The sequence below is a fragment of the Homalodisca vitripennis genome, chromosome 7 (genome assembly GCF_021130785.1).
Source record: "Homalodisca vitripennis isolate AUS2020 chromosome 7, UT_GWSS_2.1, whole genome shotgun sequence".
NCBI classification, from domain to species: domain Eukaryota; kingdom Metazoa; phylum Arthropoda; class Insecta; order Hemiptera; family Cicadellidae; genus Homalodisca; species Homalodisca vitripennis.
Genome location: NC_060213.1, coordinates 89,461,996 through 89,485,568, shown reverse-complemented (window position 1 = coordinate 89,485,568; position 23,573 = coordinate 89,461,996). Strand labels below are relative to the sequence as shown.

Sequence of the window (23,573 nt, the reverse complement as noted above, 5' to 3'; positions counted from 1 at the left end):
TTTTATTATTAAGTAACATACACCATGTTTATAAAATATTTGAAAGTAAAAGAATCAATAACCAGTAACAAACACAATTGAATATTAAAGGTAATAAAGTATACTTCGCCTCATTAGTTCATTACCTGTTTACGAGCGCGTTTATCGGCAAGCATTGAGGAGGTTAAATATTACACTTTCCCTTCAAGAGAATGTCATCCCTTCAGGGCCCTTAAGAGTCCTCGACAGTAGAGTTTCATCACATTATCGACCTTACAAAGTGTCACCCGATCGTTACGGCCCTTTTACGGCTTTCAGGAATTTAATATAAAATATGTAGGTCTTATTGTAACGTTTACTTCAGATATTATTGGCATATAGTCTAAAATTAAAAGATATAAAATATGTGTTACTATATTATCTTTCCTGTGGATTGGAAACATTTTTATGGCGAGAGATAAACAACAGTAACAAAGCTAGTTGTAATAGTTACTATATATGATAAAACCCTCCTCTCTTGTTATAACAAAAGTACATATTTGCATTCTTTACTATAAAATCTTATTCGCTTGTTAGGTGAAAGATTTAAATAATATTATGTGGAATATTTCATAAATATATGTGCTATGTCATGTTACTATCGTTTTTGATTAGGTACAGTATAAAAAATGATCATAATCAAATAATTTCTTAATTGTCTTAAAAATGCAACATTTTTTCAGATGTTCATTCCACAATACTGAACGTAGTGGACTCTTTGTACTCTTTTGTAAATCAAACTACAACATTTACTGAAAAAGAGAAAATATTTAATTGAACTCGATTAAAAAGTAAACATCATATTTTTAGCCATTGGAATAATTTTTATTTATTAATTTATTTTTTTATTTATTAATATGAAATAAAAATTACAAACGTGATATTTTTTCACACTTACACACACACACACACACACACACACACACACACACACACACACACACACACACACACACACACACACACACACACACACACACACACAACACACACACACACACACACACACACATAAACATAAACCCTGTTTTGAGAAACGGAGGATTGTTCATAATATAAGGCATCCTTTAGGCCACATTTTCAGTCTACCAATTGTGCTAAAAAGTGTGACAGTCGTACTTATCAAGCAGCGTTAACACATTTCAAGTCACTGGTAAAATACATTATAATGGGTTGTTACTGTATATAGCTACTAAAATCGTTAATACTATTATTTAAGCTAGATAGGACATAAATTTAATTTGAGTTGGATTCAGGCGTGTTAGAGTCCGTTAAATGACTTGTCTTACAAACTGTAACGTACATCTACAATAATCTTGTAGCTGCTACACAATTGAATGTATCTTGGGATATTTGAGTTGCTGTGTTTAATTTTACACATTAAAAGAGAAAATCTTACCAAATTAATTCAAATGATGTAAGAAGTCAATGTTTTTTGTATTCATCGGTGGAAAATTCCATATCCAAACTTTTTTAAATGGTTATACATATATTTATTTTATTACCATTATTGTTTACTACTACTATATTTTATTACTTTATTTAGCGTATATTACACTAATTCGTATTTAATGATATTATAAAATATGTATCTAAAAATCTCTTTGTCTATTAAATAAGATAGGAATAAATCCACAACACGTTTTGGTTTAGAGGATTTGCTGAGGCTTCATATGATTGTGCTCAGGTTGTTTACACAATTATTTATTCTGCAATATTGTCATTGCTATCATTGTTACCCACGAACGAACTCCGCTTTGCCTTTAATAAATATAGAAATTAAGTTTCACTTAAGTTAACAACTCAGTTCGTTCTTTAAATATCGTGTGAGCAGAAATACACAAATTATATTTTGCAGCCATGTTTACAGTAATAGGCATCGCTCAGACAGCACTCGCAAATTAAAAAGATTGGAAATGTAATCGGCCTTCCTAAAACTGTTATTTAGTTTTTCAAATTGCGTATGGTAATAATAATTATTATAGTGATAAACCATTTTCAATTATATTAAAATATTGGGATACTTATTTCAGCTATACACAAGTAACTATCACACAATTATTTACCAATTAAATTATAGGAAAGCAACTCACAATACGAAGAAACTCAAGCTTTTACTGGATAAAAAAGCTAATGTTTATCAATTTTAAAATAATCTAGAAAGAAAATATTAATGCTTTAAAATTTGAAAATAATCTTTGTTAAATTACTCGTCATTCACAAAAATACTATGGGAACCATCCTTCTTCGTGTGCTATTAACTAGTCTTGTAGTACCAAAAACTAGTATATGATAATTCATGGCTTTTATTGTTAGATTAATTATATATTTCAGTTTTACAACTGTAAAGAAAACCACATTCACTTCTGTTGATTATAGCTAATCTTTATCGGTAAGCCGTTCCACTTTGCGCAATACAGGAGATCGGCCACTTCCTGTTACTGCCGGAAACAACACACACTCCGCGGTCGACCTGATCAGGGGAAGTGGTACAAACCGAACTACGAAGATACGTTATTATATGAGATCGGACTAGTTCACGACCTACTGTCGCCAGAGACGTTAGCATCCTGTTACAGTTGACAGGTAAGTGTAGATATAATAACTCAGAAAATTATCTGGTTATAATTGTTTCACACTATGACAGGAAGATGAATACTTTATTGGAGGCAAACGCTAAATACACGTAGTCGTATTTCTATCTGTAATTTTTACTCTCAAATAGTAACGACTTTTAGTACAGTTTTTTTCCTGTCATAATTTTAACTATTTAGTTTTAATTATATAGGTAAAACCTCATTTGACCATGCAAAATTGACTTTTACCCAAAGTTAGTTCCATGGAAAAAAATCGTTATTTCAATTTATGATTTACAAAACTAAGTTTCTTACGATTTGCGATTGACGTCCTTAAGGAGAAGTTCAGTGAAAAGTTCATAAAGGTCCTAAATATAAGAAGAAATACTACCATTCTACATAGTTTTCTAAATTTCCATGCAAGCATAACTTAATATATTACAAAATAAAATTTAGTTCTGGACAATACTTATTTAAAGTTTTTAGCTAAAATATTTATACTTGACGGTCTTTGTAACCTAATAACCTGTATAATTTGGTGAAATCCCATTCGTAGTGTAATGTGAAATTAGTAAAGTATGAGCCACAAAAATATAAGTATTAATATTTAACACTTTTAGAGGGAGGGGTCTGAATCTCTGGACATAATATCTCATTGTTTGTGGAGAGTCAATTTATGGCAAATAATTTTTTTTTAATATTACTTAACTTTTATTTTGTAGGTTACCGTTTTAATGAAAATGATTTATAAATTACATGAACTATTTTTTTAAGTACCGTTATATTCTATAAAGTTGCATTATTTTATATCACCCTTTTTGTCTATGCAAGATCTCCAAAAACATTTAATATAAACCATGCTTCAATAAGATTTGCTATACAATTTTCACAGGATGTCTCCTTAAGTCAATGTATAGTGGCCAGTTAGAAGTGAAGAGTATAAAAACATTAACAGGAGAGGGAGGGATTTATAGCATAAGCCGTAGTTCCAAACCTATACTGAAGGAGAGTTTACGTTTTGGAAGTAATACATTAAAATATTATAATACCGTCTTTTCTGATTTTCAAAATTTATGTATATAAATCTATTAAAATGAGTAATGTTTATATTCTTGTATAAAATGGTTGCTTATGTTTATCTAATAGTTTTTTAATACGTTTCGTCGTTGCTGTTTGCTTATTAAATTTAAAATACAGGAAATCATATTTCTGGACATCGATGATGGTATGGATACTCTGAATTAATTCATAAGACAAAATTTACGATTTCCGTTTAGAGAGTAAACTAGGATATAAAATACCATGTAAAAGTATTTATTTTGAGATATAGCCGTATTATTAGCAATTTTTATTGGTTAAATTAATTGTAATTTTGTTTGGAAAAAGAACGTGTATTACTTATAAAACAAATCCTTTTTATGTTATAAAATACAAAATATTTAAAAACTACTCCTCGGCATATAACTTTCCTTCATAGTGTGGTGTGGTGCCTGAAATATAAACAGTAGAGTAGCAAAATTCCACTTACATTTAGGTATGTAAGTATCAAAACTTCTTTAAACATCTTGTATTTTTTATTTATTTTAGATTTACGCTGATAGTTCCCAAAGAAGATAACTTTAATTTTTTATGAAAAGACATATATTTTTTATGAAATTAAAAAAAAACTCCAGATATAAGGGGTAGTCGCCAAAATATACTCCAATTTCTTGATCCATTCAGATATAAGTTTAAGAATGAAGCCCTAAAGACGGACGGTGAAACTGTTTTTAAGTATCCGTGAAATAACATGAATTTTAAAACAATACTTTATTATATTTAATTGAATATATACAACGATTTCAGTAACAATTAAATTTTTCATGTTAGTGTCAAGGACTTGTAAAGTACATTATCTCAGTTTTCAGTTAACAAATTAAATATGATGTAATAAGTATTGGATTCTACGTAATTTACGTAAAGATGGAGGTGTATATTATGCACGTTTTTTTAAATATTTATGGTTAAAATATTAGGACGTTAAGCACAACTTCTAATAGGTATTGTTTGAGACTTTTAAAACGTGTTCTTCTGGTTAAAAAAAACACATTTTGGACGCTTTTGATGAGTTTGAAGTTAAGCCCCGGTAAAGAAAACATACATACGCAAGTCTGAAACACCAACTTCTGTCGAAAAATGCAACTAATATGGATCTTTAAATATTTTTCAAACGTGAGATAGTAACTTTGTCTTTGATACCATCGTTATACTACAAACTTTGATCAGGCACTGCAAACTTAATATTATGTTAAAATCTACTGTAATAACTATATTTTGGTAAGAATTACTGATTTATTATCTGAATAACATCTGTTCTCACATTACAGAAACAATTTAAATGAGAAGTGTTGTTCCTTTTAAGCTTACTGTATGCTTTCAGGACTATAAATGTGTAAAGAAATTTTGGTTAAATTACATAAACATATGATTGTTTTTTTTTCAAATTACTATATAATGATTTCATAAAATAGTGGATTACATTTACTATTTTTTTTTTTTTTTTTTTTTTTTTTTTACTTAATAAAATGTGTTTGCTACAATGCTTTTCCAATTGGAATTTCAGAAATGTTAAGGGCCAGTGGGACGGAGCCTTTAACCCTGAGAGGTTGTAGGGCACAACATAAATCTGGAATTTCCTGTCTCTACTTTAATGGTTTTTGCAGAGCGTTTCTAAGCCAGTCTGTCAGTCTGTTAGTCAGTCACGATATCTAAATTCATACATATTCATCGTTTTAATTTAGCGATCAATTGGCATTATATAAACACTAACAGGTAGTTAAAGAGCATACGTACTAGCTCAAAATGGGGTATACAGTTAGTCAATATTCAGTATTATACGACGGTAAACGTAACGTATTTATATTCCCCTACAAGTATACCTGGGGAATTGAATGGGTAAGTTCCTATACTTAATACTATAAAAACTAGTGTGTTCTGGTAAAATTTAAGAACTCATTAAATTACTAATATTATTGATATTAAAAAGGATTTATCCAAACATTATGACATACAGCAAGACATATTTAACTAATTCAATCCTCAGCCTATTTATTTACTATCTCTTGTATTTTGTTAGATTGACTCCACCGCAGATAAAACCTATTGCTGCATCCTCGCTGAGGACTCAGGCTGAGATAGGAACCAGTGCTCTACTCAAGGGATGTATGGTCTAAATCTCGGGAGGTCTTCTAACGAGTAAGTTAAACAAAACTTTGTTTAAGCAAGCATAGGAACTACATAAGTTTGATATAGTTATTCATCGAATAAGCGAGTTTAAAGTTTCAGGAATTTTGACACAATTACTAGGTACTCAATATAAAATAGAGGAAACTAGGGCTAAACAACATTCAATTTTAGTAGTAATGCGATAAAAAAAGGAGGTCTTTACCGATGTTTTTTAGTTTTATTTATTGTGTTATAAATTTATGATATAATTTGCTAATTAAAAAAAATTAGTGAAAACACATTGGTTAGTAGAGTGAAAACGCCGCCAACCGCATCAGAATACGACGATCCAGTCAGAAATGGCTGCGCATAATGTACTTTACAATGTGTACCTAAAACAACCCGCCATTTCTGATTGGATAAACCTTTTAAGATGCGGTTTGCGACATTCAACTCTACTAAGTGAGCTCTTTCAAATGAGGTATCACTCGACCCATGCTTCAATTTAAGATTTCCATGTTTTCCTCTGTGGGCCGTCCCCCCATGGTTGGTATGTCATTGGTAATACCAAGAAAAAATAGTTTACATAACCATATGACACTGTGCAAAGTTTATGGATGTTATCTCCTATGGTTTTTAAAATATTAAGCCGTACTCATACTTTTCAAACACCCTGTATAGAGTAGTAGTGGGGACTTGCCGGCTATAATGTAGAGGTGCTCAGACCTATTGGAACTAAACTTGTTCAAAATCACCTCGCGATGTCTGGAATTACTGAAAAGATTTGTTCTTGTAGGTTATTTAACCACATATCACTACTAGAAAGGTTCTCTTTCATAAAGAATGGTCAAATAACTCTTTTTCTCATCACACCTAACTAAACGTTAATTCAGTTCTCACTCAGAGTTAGAATAGACTTCACGCCAAAGACGATATTTGTGTCTATGAAACTTCCCGTTAAACATGACGGCTGCTCCGTCACTAAATGTAATATCATTTTAAGCTGTCTGGTTATATAGTTTACAAATAATTTCTTCACAATACTGTATTCTTCAATTGACTTTATCAAAGTTCAGCTTGTGTAAAAGATTAGAGTTGAATGTCCTGTGTTGATTTTCATGTAAAATCTTACGAACGGATTCCTGAGATATCCTCACTTTTCTTTACAGAGTAGTAGATGACACATGTGGGTTTTCAACACCAGAAATCAACTCCTCCAGAAAATTGTCTTCTGTTCTTACTGATCTAAGTGTTCCAAATTTAGGCCGATTATTCGATGACCTTGTTTCTTCAACATTTTTTCTTTTTATACGAAAGATTTCAATATAGGTTTGCTATCGGGAAATGTTTTATTAAAAAAATATCTCACTTGAACGTATGATCATGTATCATTAACGATGTAAAAACGTTCCACGTTCACTTAACTCAATGATAAATGTATAGAGCAAAGGGACTCGAGTCAGTATAGCCAGGCACTGATGGCATTGAAGAAAAGATAATAAGACTAGTAAAAACAACTTATTACACTGTAAAATGTCCCTAATTTGAGGATTGTGGAATGTAACACTCGTGAATTTATAAATTTCAAATAATTCTCCTAACTATTTGTTTCATATTTAAACAAATATTTTCCTTTGATTTTTCCATTTTAAACACCTTAAAAATGAAAAGTCTGAGTAGTGGTTAAAGTATACCTTTAGCTGCTCCAAAAGATTATTTATGCCTACGTTGTAAATTGTTAATCCTGAGCTCTAAATATTTAAATTAGCCGCCATTATATGCTAGGGTAAAATAGAGAACTTTAGTATGCTTTTTTAATTTTATTGTATAGGTATCTTCTAATGAGGGGTCACTCAATGGGGCTTATTATTCAACATGTATTAGTTTTCCCAAAACTCCCCATTTTGGTTTTGCAACGAACTATTAATTATGCCTATAAAGTACGTCTCAAATTTAAATAAAAGTGTGAACAGTATATATTTTCTAGTGTGAGCTATTACAATGTTAACAGGTGGTCTTTCATTAATTTTCATTAATCCTGTATAAATAGAATACATTCTTTATGGGAGTATGCACAGTAAAAACCATTCCTTACCCTAACCGTAATAAAAAGTATCAAAATAAAATAGTAATAAAATATAGCTCAGTAATAAGTTTTGTACAGTTTAATATGTTCAGAGAAAAGGGAAAGTTATAGATTGTACAAATCAGTGGTTGGTTTTCCACCAGACGCGAACTTCTCCAATTCTCATTGTTATGCAAAACTTACTTTCTGTGACGATTCCTAACGAACTTCACTAATTTTACAACTGTTTGCCTTTGTCTTTTCAATTCATACAAGGAAAACTTGATCCAATTTCGCTTATTTTATCTGTTGAAGTATAGACTGATAGTCTTGCCTTATTATACGAGTATTAAAAGCAGCTTTATTATAATTACAGTCATAACCACATTATAAATATTATAAAAAACTAAATATTGCTTTATTTAGGTGTATACGTTGTTTTAAGTTAGTAATATATTAATTGGTTTGAAATTTTAGCAACTTTTTTCTGATACTACACTGCTATCAACAGTAATTTCATCATATTATGTAATGATTTAGTTGTAGGATAGAAATATTGTGCTATTAATACTGAACTTTAAATACACAAACATGACTGATCGGATTGGACAGAAAATTAAAATCAAAGAGAAAAGTTTTAAATTAAAATGATATATGTCACTTCCGTCACTAAAACAAAGACTGTGACTTAAGAACTGTAATATTCCCATCTGACATAGGAGATGAAATGGTAGACATCTGACATATTCAAATTTCATTCGCCGTTTTAAACATTTACTAACAAAATTTGTAGTAATCGACATTATTGTATGTATTAATTGACATTATTACGCGTGTAGGTGTAAAAATACACACACTTAAAAATATGAGTTGTAGTAAAAATGTCACACTTATTGTAGTATGAGTTTACATGTATGATTACTCCAGTACTTTTTCGATGCTAATTTGGTTACCCATAAGATCAATGTTAAATAATATTTGCTACTGCCAGCCAAATCCGACGGAGTGACATGCATTAACATTAAATTGAGTTTTGACTATATAATTAAAACAATTGGTCTAAATGTCAGTTTATTTTTAAGATATCTTGTGAACAGATATACAAATAGGCAGACAGACAATCAAACAGAAATTAAATTTTTCTAACTCCCTTTCACTACGCCAATGAAAATATTAAAATATCAAACATATAGTTGGCATACAGTTGTATGATCAGAAAAATATATGTTAAATAAAAGCCGATTATTTTTATCACTCACTTCATTAAAGCTTAATATTAATTGTAAGTTCCAAGCAGCACACTGTTCAGCTGTAGTCAGCCGATTAGATGGTAGGCTACGTGCAAATCGTAATTCCAAGCACTTGTAACACCAGGAGTATCTTTTGGCTGAGTTCAAGCAATCGAGTGGCTCGAAAATGTAATATCTAACTGTTTTTTTTTCACATGAAATCTTGAAAACTAAAAACTTTACTTTAAGCTTCATTTCTATATAATCGATATGAAGTTGATGATGGTGCATGTTTTCCCAAGAGATTTGGCTAAGCGTTAGTGGACTATCTCACATTGATAATTATGATAGTAACAAGAAATTGTAGGATAAATAAATTTGAAACTAAAATAACCACAGTTATATAATATTTTATGATGTGATATAGTAACACTTTGGGTTTCAAGTTTTTCATCCGGTCGGAGTGAAGTCTGTCATACGACACGTGTTGTGGCGTACTCCTGTCTTATATAAGTAAGGCTACTTTAATCAACCACACATTCATATACTGACCGCACGAAATCGTATAATGGTTTTAATTCGATTCAGTAATTCGCAAAAGAAACCAAATTCCCCATCCAAGGAGTACACGGTTGAAAAAGTTTGTACAAATTACATTTTGTAAACTATCCTAGAAAGTATTACAAATTTAAAATTAAAACCAACTTTTTGTATGCAATGACTTTAGTGGTGGTTAAACCTTAAATTAAATTGTAAAGGTAATAAGAAGCGATATAATAAGTGCACTGACATTTTGTTTAGACTTGTTAACGAAGGTACCGACCCCACGCTAGATTTAATCTGTTAGTTGCCTTTTCTTATGGGAACAATTACTATACAATGTTTAATATAAGAAAAGTTTAAAAAAATATTCTTCGTATAAGTAAGTTATTTCACCTTAACATTTAGGTATCAAGTCACGTGATGAGAAAATAGGCTTGACAAAGAGACAGTTTTTGTCCAAATCGTAAATCTAGGCACTAAATACTGGCGGGCGAATACTGGCAAAAAAAGGGGAAAATGACAAAGATGTATTGGTTATCAAATCTTGGAATGACCTCAGCAAAATTGTGTGTAGGCCTAACATCAGTGTTGCTGGGCCTATAGTAGGCCTAATATCTGAAATTTACACTTTTTTTGCCGGTAATGGTACAGTAATCGTTCTTTAATTTATTGTTTTATGTTCCTTTTCTTCTCATTAAATATTAGTTTTTTTGCAGGTATTAATTGCTTTAATTGTTTGTGTTTCTGTGTTCATGGTTTGAATTTGTTACTGTTTGTTGTTGGGTATTGTTTGGCTGATCAGAGTCATGGGGATAATCCTACATATGGTATATATTAGCCTTTGTTATGTTTTGGTTGAGATTTTTTCATTGTCTGTTACAGTTAGGGTGTTATAATTTTGGGTCTTGTTGTTTATTGTTGTGTAGGCTACTGTGTTATATATTTATTCTGTTATTTTTATTGTTGTTTGCTCAAATCTTTCATGGATGTGGATTTAACTGATGAACGTTTATTAGTCAATAGTTATAACAATTTTGATGAGTGGTATACCACAGTAAATAGGAAAGTTCACAGTCTTGACATAGTCTACCTAAACATTAGGTCATTAATAAAGCACTGGGGATACTTTAATTTTGCATTTGGTGACAGGTAAAATAAAGTTTGACGTGCTAGTATTGGCAGAGGTTTCTTGCGACGAACACGAGCTAGCCCTATTCAATATCCCAGGTTATACTAGAGTAAGTAAATTAAGAGAGAACAAGGGGGGAGGGGGACTGGCAATGTTTATTAATGCAAACACTCTTAACTTTTCACTCATTACACTGGATAACATTAGCACTTATGAACATATCACAGTCGATTTGGAGCTGATAGGGTCGAGAGATAACTACAAAGTAGCACTACAAACGCAGTTTATAGACCACCCACATCATCTAGCGGTTTTTCCCTCCAGCTGGCCACACAAGAGTTTAATATGGCCCTGACTGCTATTAAAATTCATAAAAATATGATTCTGATAGGAGATGTAAATGTTAATACTACAATGACTAGCAATGATTTAAATACCTTAGAATATGAAGCGTACTAGCAGACCTAGGCCTAGACAGAGGCATATGGGACTAATACAAGGGAAGAAATAAGGGTAGGAAGTTTAGTAAGATCATGCATCGATCATATTTTATTACTCGCTGGAAAAGACCTGTGGAAAGAATATATACGGGCGTAGTAAAAGTAAAGATCTCTGATCATTACCCGGTAGTGGCCAGGATAGAACTATCTGGAGGAAGAGAGGGAGACACAGAGAATGGAAAAATTATAAGGCTAAATGATAGACAAGTAAGGATAAGGCTGGAGGAGGAAACAATGGACAGTGGACGGGTATAAATACTGTGAATGAAGGATTTGATAAACTTATTAAGAAATTTGCAAAGATTTATGAGGAAAGCACGATTACAATAGACAGGAAAAGTGGGAGAGACAGAGAACGGTGAGTCAAGCTCGTAGTAAATGGCCTATTAAACATTGGATGAATCAAGAAACTCCTAAATTTACTAAAGGAAAGAGATCGAATATTTAGATTATGGAAAGGGGACCCTCAAACCATAGACATAGAGATTTATATATAAACGATTAAGAAATAGATTGAACAATATGATTAAAAAAGAAAAAAAAAAATGCCTACTATAAAAATATATTTGAAAGAAACAAAAATAACACAAGGAAAGTATGGGAAGAAAACATTAACCTTTTACTCGGCAGAAACAAAAAAGGGAATGTAGATAAAGCTATTGAAATAGGCATGTGTAAAACCTTGAGTATAATTGAGATTGTAAATGGTTTTGCTCAATACTATGTTGAAGGAGTGGATAATCTAAATGCATTTCTGTGGGTATGTGTAGATGTAGAAAATATTTCCACTAGAAATGAGACCAACGAAGAGCTAAGACATAATTTTTATATACCAAAAGCGACACCTGAAAAGATCATGGCTTTAATTAAAAATATGAACCCTGACAAATCCCCAGGTATAGACAACATACGAATGAAAGATTTGAAAATAGTAAATGGGGAAAATAGCTGAACCCTTAGCAACGCTTATTAACACTTCAATTTCTCAAGGTGATTTTCCAAACTGCCTAAAAAAATCTGTAATCCGACCGATCTATAAGAATAAATCCAAGAATGAGTTTAGAAATTATAGACCTATCGCTATACTGCCCTCTATATAGAGAAGATACTGGAGAAATATGTCCTAAATAGCTTGAATAAATATCTATCAGAGAATAATATACTAAATGATAGGCAATTTGGTTTCCGGAAAAAGCGCAGTTACTGTTTCAAGCATTGGAGGAGTTTGTAAACGTATTGAATTATGGAATGGATAACAGACTTCATAGCTTATGCTTATTTATAGATTTTTCTAAGGCCTTCGAAACTATAGAATGCAGTCATATCGTAGCTTCTCTGTACAAAATAGGAGTAAGGGGTCCCTACCTCAGATGGTTCACAAGCTATCTTAAGGACAGAAGCTTTGTCGTTTTAAAGCAGTAGGCGTGCTGAGTGAAGAGAAGAATACAAAATATGGGGTGCCTCAGGGAAGCCAGATCGGACCAGCTCTGTTTAATAATTTATCTAAACGAAATATTGAATAAAATTACAATGTGTGAGATTTTTGCATTGTGCCGAAGGCACAACAGTTAGTTAGCAGGTGGTCAGATAGGCATAGTTGTCTTGCATGATAGAGGGCGCTACTGACGCCGGTTATCAAAGGTCGGGGAGAGTCGCTCAAAAGACGAGCGCAGTTGTTCCGGTGGCTCCGTGGCCGTATGGGTGAGATCCTTCCAATAATTCTTAGGACTTAAATTTGGTTAATTTTAGGAGAATTATACTATGGTGCTTTTTTACAGAACATGCTATTACCATTTATAAATGTGGTGCACCTTAGTTGCTGTCTGAATAGGATCACGATAGTTTTAAAACCGGGGGGATTAGATTGAATTAAATTATATTTTCTAAACTAAAACATCTATCAAAGCTGGCTGTCTCTGCACCTTGAGGGGTGTCCACCTCGACCTCGGGCTCCTTAAAGCTTAAATTAGTTGGTGAATTGCAAATTGGCGCGGTCAAATTATTTATTAACCGAGACAAGAATCAATTTTTCGTTCACGCACGTGCTTAGAAACGTTGCAGATGTAGCAGAGCCGATAACCTCAAGGTGTTGATCAGTCTGTGATAGATTTTTGTTTTAAAAATTAAATAAGGTAAATTAATATTATTTTGCATTATCATTTAATTCATTGTAATGTTCTAAATTCACTAGTGTAGGATGGCAAGCCTCGTGGGTTCATGCAGGAGGAAACGGGTTCAATCGGCAGACCTGATCGGGCATGAAATTTGTGATTAGCCTGTTAGTTATCATGAATTAGAAAGTAATTTGGTCTGTCCGTTTGTACGTCTTTCCGGTATCCTTAGCGTTTAACAAAAGATTGAATTGGCCGATTTGGGTATTTATAGTGTAAAGTTTAATTAAATAAAGGGTGTTTCATTAATAACTAAAACAAAGAAATGGGATCATAGCATGTTGCATAGTATTCGAATTGTACCTGGATTATTGAATCGAATAAGTTGGAAAATTTATTAATTTATAAGTCTAAATTGGAGCATGTTAGTTTTATATTAGATGGAAAATATTTAATATTATTAAACGGGAGAGAGAAAATTGTTTAGGAAGGGAAAACATTACCATGAAGGGAAATTAGCATGTCATACTTGATTTCAACATAAATAACTGTTATTTAAAATTCTGTTTAAATAAGATAATATTAAGATATTAATTAGAAGGATTATATGCAGGATCAGGATTTGTTTATTTTGAATATTAGTTAAGAGGTACAATAGTACAATATTCTCACTTTATATTTTCATTACTTGAGAGGTCCACCTAATATTTATTGTTCGCAGTCAAACTTAAAGTCTTAAATAATAACTTATTAACCCCTAGGGTAAAAGGTAATTATAAAAGTAACATTTTTTTACTTGATTTCAGTAATTAATTAAGTACTCTTAAATTAAAGACTTATTGGTTGGAAATGTAGTGTTTATTAGAGGATGTTGGTTAAAAAGTCAATTCATTAAAATTCTAACTTACATTATTGCTCATACCATACAGAAATTGTTTTAATACATTGTATATATTGTATTAAATTTTAGAATATATATCTTAAAATTATATGGTGGTGAGTAATAACATGAATTTTCCTCTTCTAAATTAAATTTCATGTGTTACAAATAGGTACATGGGAACTACTGCAGTGTTTAATACATAGGGTGTAAATTAAGGTTCACATATAAATACATGTGTAAGGAATAAATAAAATAATCGAAACTATCAACCGAGGAAAAGGGCTGTGACCTCAAACCTTATCACTAGAGCTCAGCTGATTGACTGATAACACAGTCCCTTGGTTAGTGATAGTGAACTAGGGTTTTTCATTCACAAAATACAACATATTATATTAGATGCTTAGCATTACACGTGTTTAACAATTGTTGTAAGAAATTCATAAATAGTAAAATCACCAATTTTAATTTAATAGTAATTAATAGTAACTTGATCAATAACCTGAACTTAATTAATAAATTAATATTAAGTTCTGAAACAGCATTAATAAATACCATAAGAAAGTTTTTATAGTTGTGTAATTTTTATTGCGTTTGATTGAAGTGAGTATCATATGACCCGGATAAGAGGTTTCGCTTAAATAAATAAAGGTCCTCTATAAAACAATTTTTGAACAAACAATTCTAGGTGTCCATAAATCTTTACTGTACATACTGGATTTTTAATTGTAATAGTTTGGCACCAGTTATAAACTACGTATAATTAAATCTTACACTAATTTTCAAACTTTACCTTGAATACCATACTATTTTAATATAAAAAAATAATGAATGTGTTTTTTACTTGGCGACTCTCACTTAAAACGGCTTATGAATTTCCCACATTCCTTAGAAATTAATATCTGTCCTATTATTACCATGGGAGGTTTCACAGTTTCTAATCTTAAAAAAAAACATTAAGATAAATCAAACAATAATTCCGAATAATCAAGTTATTTTTAGTTTCAATAGGCACAAACGATATTCTGCAAAACAAAGCTATGCAACAGTTTAAGAGATCAATACCGATCGCTTATCAGGCTAATAAGAATTAAATATAGTCCGTCTAAAAATCCTCTTAATGAAAGTGCCTTTATCCCCTAGAATTAAATCTGGATAGTTTGCACCTGAACGCAATTAACAGTTTCAACTCATACTTGTCCACATTCAAAAGTCATGAAATACGATTAGTCGACATTAATCCTGTGGTTAACTCAGGGCTATACTAGGGGGACAGGCAACCTAAAATATTTTGAATTGCAATATTTTAATGGGAAACCAGATTTATTACATTTGAATGGGCAGGGATAACGCGGTTCTTTTTCAAATAATTAGGGAGGCCTTAGAGAGTTAAACAAAATGTCACATACAACTTTGCCCGGTAGAATCGTCCTGTATTGAGCTCAGGGGTAGGCCATCCGCAACTATCATATTATTGTTACTGCTATTTGATCTATAGTATTACTTGTTTTGGGAATCTGTGTGCTTGGATATTAATATGTCGTCTGACGAAGATATCCAAATTTCGGATGAAAGTCTGAATTGGATTTACAAACTTGATAGGGATCAACTCAAGATACAGTGTGATAAATTCAAATTAGCTAGTGGTACGGTCCGGCAGATTGAGGGCTGCGCTATCGGATTTTGTAAAATCGCAAAAGAAAATTGATTCGGAGTGGGTTCCGTCTAGTAGCCGAATCAATGACGGTATGGGACTTAACTTAATATCTGGAAACAATTTCGAAGAGGAACGGTCTGATGTTACCAAAGTAAATGTGGACGTAAACGAGCGGGAAACCCCAGGTAGTATTAAAAATAACGGTCTTACAGAAAATCAAAATGATGATAAGGAATCGAATCAACAGAAACCCTCGGTTAATGGTATTGCAGTGCCAACAAAATCATCCAACGCCCGCGTTAGAAGACCCAATGTCTTTGATTCTTCAGCTGCAACAATCAACAATGGAAGTTATAAAGCAGACAGCGGACAGTTTTAATAGGAACCTAGCTACGGCATTAAATCCTCCACCGTATAGTCAGGATGGTTCAAGTTCAGTTTTGAGGGATGTTGTTGCCGCCTTACCTTATAATTCCGGTGGAGATCCGCATAAAATACTTAAATTTCTTTCGCAAATCTTCCAAATCTTTAATTTGAAGATAACTTCAGATCAAAGCGTAATTTTGAATATTTTACCCAAAACTGAAGGGCGTCTGCGAAACATTTTTCACGAAGCGGTAACTCAAAAATTAGACTGGCCACAGCTTAGAAAATTAATCATAAGAGCATTCTTCCCTGGAAGATTACTTCGGGAGGCAATAAGTCGGCATGTGTACAGGACTCAACGCCAACAAGAGCGGTTTACCGTTTTTGTAGATGATATCCGAGCTATGTGTGCTATCTTAACTCCGGAAGCCGAGGATCATGATATTTTTTGAAACAATAATGGGAGGAATTTTGCCTGATACACGAGCTTGTTTTGCGGGACTGCCTACTCCGTCACACCTACAGAATTTGATAGAAATGGGTTTCCACTATCGATGGTATTAGGGAATTTAATGTTTCAGCAAACCCCTACTCGGCCTAATGCAAACTACACCTTGTACCCGTATAGAAAAAGTAGTGAGTCATATAACTCAAACTGGCCTCGGGACAGTAGATATGGTAATCTTTCGGGCCGTAATGGTAGCTCCGGTAACAGGGGATGGTTACAACACAGACGGGGGGGGCGGATAATAACGCCGGACCCAGTGATACAGGAACAAGTGCCCAGTACTCGGGTCGCCCAAATCATGTGGTTGCAGAGGTAAATAATAGCACGAGAAGAACTTACTCACACACCCAATCCTACACGAAGAGAGATTGCAGGCACTCCGGTGGGTCAGCAAAGCAACAGACAGGCGAGTACCTTGGAGTGGTCGTGGAGGCAATACTGGTGGAAGTTCTCATAATTATCGGGAAAATAATAATTTAAACAACTCAAGGGGACGTTGGTAGGCAGGCCCTACGCCCCCTTTAAAGCTTTGTCCGTGGTAAGACCTGCCAATGCCTTTAAAAACTGGGGTTTCCCAAGTCAGACTTGATGTATATTCCAATGCAATTTGGGAGAGTTACCTTATTCGGTCTCCTTGACACAGGTTCATTCTAGAACCATAATAAGTGCCAGTGCGCTAAAACAGTTGAGCAACGAAAAGGGTGTTCTGAAAGGAATAAAGCCCACAGATTGTACCGGTATCGTCGCAAATGGCCAGCCGATAAATTTCATAGATGAGAGTTATATTCATTTCAAAATAAATTACTGTTCATGGACCTTTCCTTTTTTAGTAGCCGAAGAATTGCCTGTTTCAATTATTTTAGGGTTTAACTTTATGCAAGCTTCGGGTATGATTATAAACACGGTAAGGAAAACAGTGACATTTAATTTTAATACCTCATTGGTTTTAGCAAATTTGGATGCCAAGGTCGTGGACAATTCGAACCCTAAAGGACCAAGTTTTGGTGAATCTCTTAATCAGTCTCAGATAAATGAATTGAAAACATATAATCAGTAGCTACCCAAATACGATTACCAAGACACTAGGAAGGACAAAATTAATTGAGTACAACATTAGAGTAACGTCAAATCAGTTGGTAAGGACTAGACCCTATCAGTATGCGCCTCCGAAGCAAATGTTGGTAGAAAAACACGTAAAATCGTTACTTGAACAGGGTGTAATTAGACCATCAAATTCACCATACAGCAGTCCAGCTTTTTTAGTTCCAAAAAAGAACGGTTCGCAAAGATTAGTAGTAAATTACCGGGGAATTAACAAAATAATTGAATTAGAATCAACACCTATGCCTACTATTGAAAGCGCCTTCCAGTACCTCGGAAAATCTTCTTGGTATTCTACCATGGATTTAGTGAACGCATATAATCAGATTCCCTTACAGGAGGCTTCAAAAAAATATACCGCCTCGTGACAAGTACGGGACAGTTTGAATGGAATTATGTTCCTTTCGGTTTAGCATCGGGGGGAGCATGGTTCTGGCGAATTTATTAAATAAGGTGCTTGGCGACTTAAAGTTTCAGTTTTGTGTTCACATATTTTGACGATATTTTAATCTACAGTGATACATTTGAGGATCATTTAAAGCACATAAAAACTGGTTTTGGATCGTTTGCGAGAGGCGGGACTCACTGTTAGCCCAGACAAAATGGTATTGGCCACTCAAAAAATTGAATTTTTGGGACACGTTTTTTTCAGCCAAATAAAGTTTCCATTAGTAATGAAAGAATTGAGCCCATAGAAAACTACCCAGAACCCAAAAATTTAAAGCAATTAAGTAGATTCTTAGGTATGTGCTCCTTTTATGCAAGATACATTAAAGATTTTTCTAGCATCGCCTCAACCATTAAATGAATTGAAGAAAAAAGGGGTTAACTTTGTTTGGGGTCCACAGCAAAAAAGTAGCTTTTAACACATTGAAACAGCGATTAACATCTGGGGCAGTGTTGAGACTACCTAATTTTTGACATACCGTTTACGCTGCAAACAGACGCATCAGGTTCAGCCCTAGGAGCCGTATTGTCTCAGCGTTATTGAGGGTAGTTTGGCCCCAATAGCATTTGCAAGCCGACCACTAAATCAACATGAGCGACATTATAGTACCTTTGAATTAGAAGCTCTCGCGGTAGTATTTTGCCCTTAACAAATTTCGACCTTATCTAGAACATTCGGAATTCGATCTTTATACAGACAATAGTGCACTCAGCTGGTTATTAAATCATCCTAGACAAATTGGCAAAATTGCACGATGGGTTACATTCATAAATGCATTTAAATTTACGGTGCATCACATTAAAGGCATGGACAATGTTGTGGCGGATTGCTTATCAAGAATATTTGAACATAAAAAATGATGAACAGATAATTCCATCTACTTCAAAAGAGCAATCACCTCACATTCGGTATTTCTTTTGTATGGGATACCCGAAGCATTTAAGGATGTTAAGGAGCATCAAAGGGACGACTTAAAACATTAATGGCATAATACGGCAGGTTTCAAAGTCGTACGCCACCACCTAACTTATTTTCTTCGTGACGGAATTTAAATGTATCGAGCACCTAATCATACACGACCTCGTATTGTAAATTCCGGAAAAATTGATTCCAATGCTATTTAAAGTTTATCACTGCTCGCCAACGTCTGCTCATTTGGGGATTTTCAAAAACATGGTCTAGAGTATCCAAGTATTTTCATGGCGATCAGCTGCGTCAGCGTATTACGGGTATGGTGAAATCTTGCGTGGAATGTCAGCGTTGTAAACAGGCTCAAAACACGCGTGTGGGTCATCTTGCGTCCGAAGTCTACTCTGTACCTTTTGAACGTAATATTTATCGATTTCATAGGACCACTCCCACGTTCAAAAAGAGGGAACAAATGGCTTTTAACGGTGGGTAGAAGGCTTTTCCAAATATTGTATAATGCCTTCCCGCAAGAAACTGTACTGCTAAGACAGCCGTCAGCTTAATGGAAAAGGGAGTTTTCACGTACTTTGGATTCCCAAAATCGATTGTTTCCGATCATGGTAGTTGTTTTAGGTCAGAAATGTTTCCAGGGCATGTGCCGATCACTCGGGATACAGCACGTACGAACAACGGTTTATTATCCGCAGCCATCACATGCCGAGAGAGTTAACAAAAATATTAAGGTAGCTCTCCGGGTTTTTCATCAAAAGGACCATTCAGAATGGGACCGTAATTTACATTTATTTCAAATCGCGTTTTAACTCTGCTGAACATGCTAGCACTGGATTTTCACCTGCCAAACTGTTTTTGGGGATACAGCATTAGAAATCACTTGGAGAATATTTGGAATTTAGATGATTTGTTGCAGTTAGATAATAATCAAACTAATATCGAGGCGCGCGTTGGGCCCAGGCTTTTGAAAAACCTTAAAATTGCTCATCAAAAGATAGCCTCAAGGTACAATATCAACAGGAAACCTGCTGCCTTCAAGGTTGGTGACACGGTAATGTACCGGTTGATCAATATTAGTCAGGCGGCGAAGAACATATCGGGCTAAACTAAACCCGTTGTGGTCCCGGCCCTTATTATTACACGTTTCACGTCTCCGGTGACAGTTTCCCTAAGCGACCCTAAAAGTAAGAAATTCGTGAGAAATGCCCATATCTCGCAATTAAAGCCATTTTCAGGTAAAATTTAAATAAATCAGTTAATACTATAAATATAACCAGTTTAGCTTGAGAGGCAGGGATGGTCCCTCAAGGTGCCAAAGAGAGACTTTGTGATACTATATATTAAGAATACACTTACATTTGAAAATATACATCAACTACAGATCGTCCTCAATGCGGGAGGCTTTTTCGACGCAGTTGTCACTAAGATCTGGGTTTGCGAAGCCTTGATCACTTCTGCGTTTTGATGCTGACTGCGTTGAGAGATGGTTGGAAACACACACACACATATACGAGGGAGGGTTATCCAAATCTGGCTATCCTTTTTTTATGTGAAGAAAAGAGCATATGCTACCAAATAATTTTTGTTTTTTATTATTTACATTTCAAACAGATGGTTGGACGAGGAGATCCCTAGCGCACCCTCATAACACTGACATTCATTACACAAACAAATATTCACATTAATATTAGTTCAGAGTCGAATTTTTACTACGGAAGTGATAGGAAAGAAAGTAGAATGTTGTGATATGAAATCTGTCTTGTATTATTTCATATAGAAATATAAATAAAATGAGAGTTGTATACAAATATGATAGATCAATAATGAAAGAGTGTTAGGTGGGTGAGTTTGTCATAGAGCATCGCCAATAAGTCGGACATGTTGCCGTTCCAACCGAGTCAGATTTTTCACAAACTCTACGTAAGGAGTTTGCAAAATGGAGCGGAGATGGGAAAACCTTTTCTACAGTACTTGGGAAATTGTAACGTGACATTCACTTCGTTAGTGTAAGTAGGTTAATTTTAATTAGTTGGTTTTGGTGTAGGGTCTTTTAGTTTCTCCTCATTTCTAAGCAGGCACGTCTTTAGGGAATGGAGTACGTTTCCTCACCATCAATATTTTGTGACTGGGAATTGTTTTTACGATGACCGCTTGGGGGAGAGGAGGGCGCTCCCTTTCCCTCCTACGAGTATAGGTTAGTGGCACCCACTGATCGTGTGAGACCAGTCAGAGTCTCATTTGGAACAGTAAAAAAAAAAGAAAATATGAAACAACATAATTACTCACAAAACTGCCAACCTTTAAAATCCTACCTTTTTCCTATTTGAGATAGAGTGACATCTTCCAGGTGATAAGTTAGAACCAGAGTAAATATATAAATACAGTCAACATTGATCTAATTATTAAGATATTTATTGACTTGAATATAAGGAATAGGATAATAATCATCTCGAGGAGTAGGAGGAGTTGAAATGAGCTCAATAAGTAGCCGTCACATCATGAGGGTTAGGAGGATATGCAGAATAAAAAAAAAAAAAAAAAAAAAAAAAAAAAAAAAAAAAAATGCTACACCTATTTTTTCAATGTTGATGGCTTAAAGATTACCTTCCTCCTTATTTCATCCTTTTCGATGTTTTCATTTACATAACACAAACTCACACGAGGTTCCAAAGGGACAAACCAATGACTGATTGTCTCTATACGGTGGTAGGGTGCAAAGGGGGGAAACAGATATTTTGCATAAAGGCAGGGATGCATGTATGCCTTGTTCCAAGGTTATCGAGAAACTCACAATAATTAATTTGTGAGTAGATTAGGTTTGGTGTCGGTGGTGAGGAAATGGGGGAACTAGAAATTCTATAGCAATCCATTTATCCCAGTAAGCTAGGTTAGGAAAGACGTGCCTCAATGTGTGACGTACAATGTTGGTGTTGGAGACATTATATACATTAAAAAAAAAACTTTGGGGAAGGGGGAGAGAGGATGTGCCGAAGGCACAACAGTTAGTTAGCAGGTGGTCAGATAGGCATAGTTGTCTTGCATGATAGAGGGCGCTACTGACGCCGGTTATCAAAGGTCGGGGGAGAGTCGCTCAAAAGGACGAGCGCAGTTGTTCCGGTGGCTCCGTGGCCGTATGGGTGAGATCCTTCCAATAATTCTTAGGACTTAATTTGGTTAATTTTAGGAGAATTATACTATGGTGCTTTTTTACAGAACATTGCTATTACCATTTATAAATGTGGTGCACCTTAGTTGCTGTCTGAATAGGATCACGATAGTTTTAAAACCGGGGGGATTAGATTGAATTAAATTATATTTTCTAAACTAAAACATCTATCAAAGCTGGCTGTCTCTGCACCTTGAGGGGTGTCCACCTCGACCTCGGGCTCCTAAAGCTTAAATTAGTTGGTGAATTGCAAATTGGCGCGGTCAAATTATTTATTAACCGAGACAAGAATCAATTTTTCGTTCACGCACCGTGCTTTAGAAACGTTTGCAGCATACGCAGATGATGTGGTATTGGTGACACAGCATAAAAACTTACAGAGAGTACAAGATATTTTACAGGAGGAATTTAAGAAGTTCACTAAGTGTAAGTCATGACAAAGGACTTATTATTAACAAAGAAAAGACTAGCACCATGCATATATGTCCGAAGAACATGAAAATTAATATTGATATAAGTATTAAATATCATAGCTGTAAGTGCCTGCATGAGCAGAGCTTGTGTGAATGTGAGAATATAGCCATGGTTCAGAGTACATCATATCTAGGTCTGATTGTAGATAATAAATTAACGTGGAGTGATCATGTGAGTAGATTGAACAGAAAGCTATGTCCCGGCACTGCCATGATGCATAAACTTAGAAATAAACTTAGTGAGAATGCAAAACTATCAGTATACCAAAGCATTGATTGAGTCACATATAAGATATGGTGTATCTGTGTGGGGAACAGCAGCAGTAAGCCATTTAAATATAATAGCTGGTCTTCAAAAAAAATGTTTAAGGGCACTGTTTGGTAACGGCTTTCATCAAACTTAGGTATAAGAGAATATATGTACAGTTATGCAGGACAACTAACGCCAAAGGGTTTGTACAACGTTAAATATCATGACAAAATATTATGGCAATATGGAATTTAAAAAAAAGTATAGAAGGAAATTTAACACAAGGAATGTTATTAAATATGTCACACCTATTCCCAACACCGTGTACGGGCGTAGATTGCCGAATTATATAGTCCCAAAGTTATTTCATGCATTGCCGGATGAAATTGAGAATATACCACACTTAAAGACTTACAAAAAATGTATTG

At 34.0% G+C, this 23,573-nt stretch overlaps 1 protein-coding gene across 1 annotated transcript in view; it reads left to right on the top strand.

Annotated features, from left to right (window-relative positions):
• Nucleotides 1-2,470: 2,470 nt before the first annotated feature.
• Nucleotides 2,471-23,573, top strand: part of LOC124366044 (hemocyte protein-glutamine gamma-glutamyltransferase-like) — a 70,710-nt gene continuing 49,607 nt past the window's right edge. The window contains exons 1-2 of the mRNA XM_046822253.1: nt 2,471-2,604; nt 5,710-5,828. Coding sequence (XP_046678209.1) covers nt 5,794-5,828 — 35 coding nt within the window. The 5' untranslated portion in view covers nt 2,471-2,604; nt 5,710-5,793. The remainder of the gene's footprint in view (nt 2,605-5,709; nt 5,829-23,573) is intronic.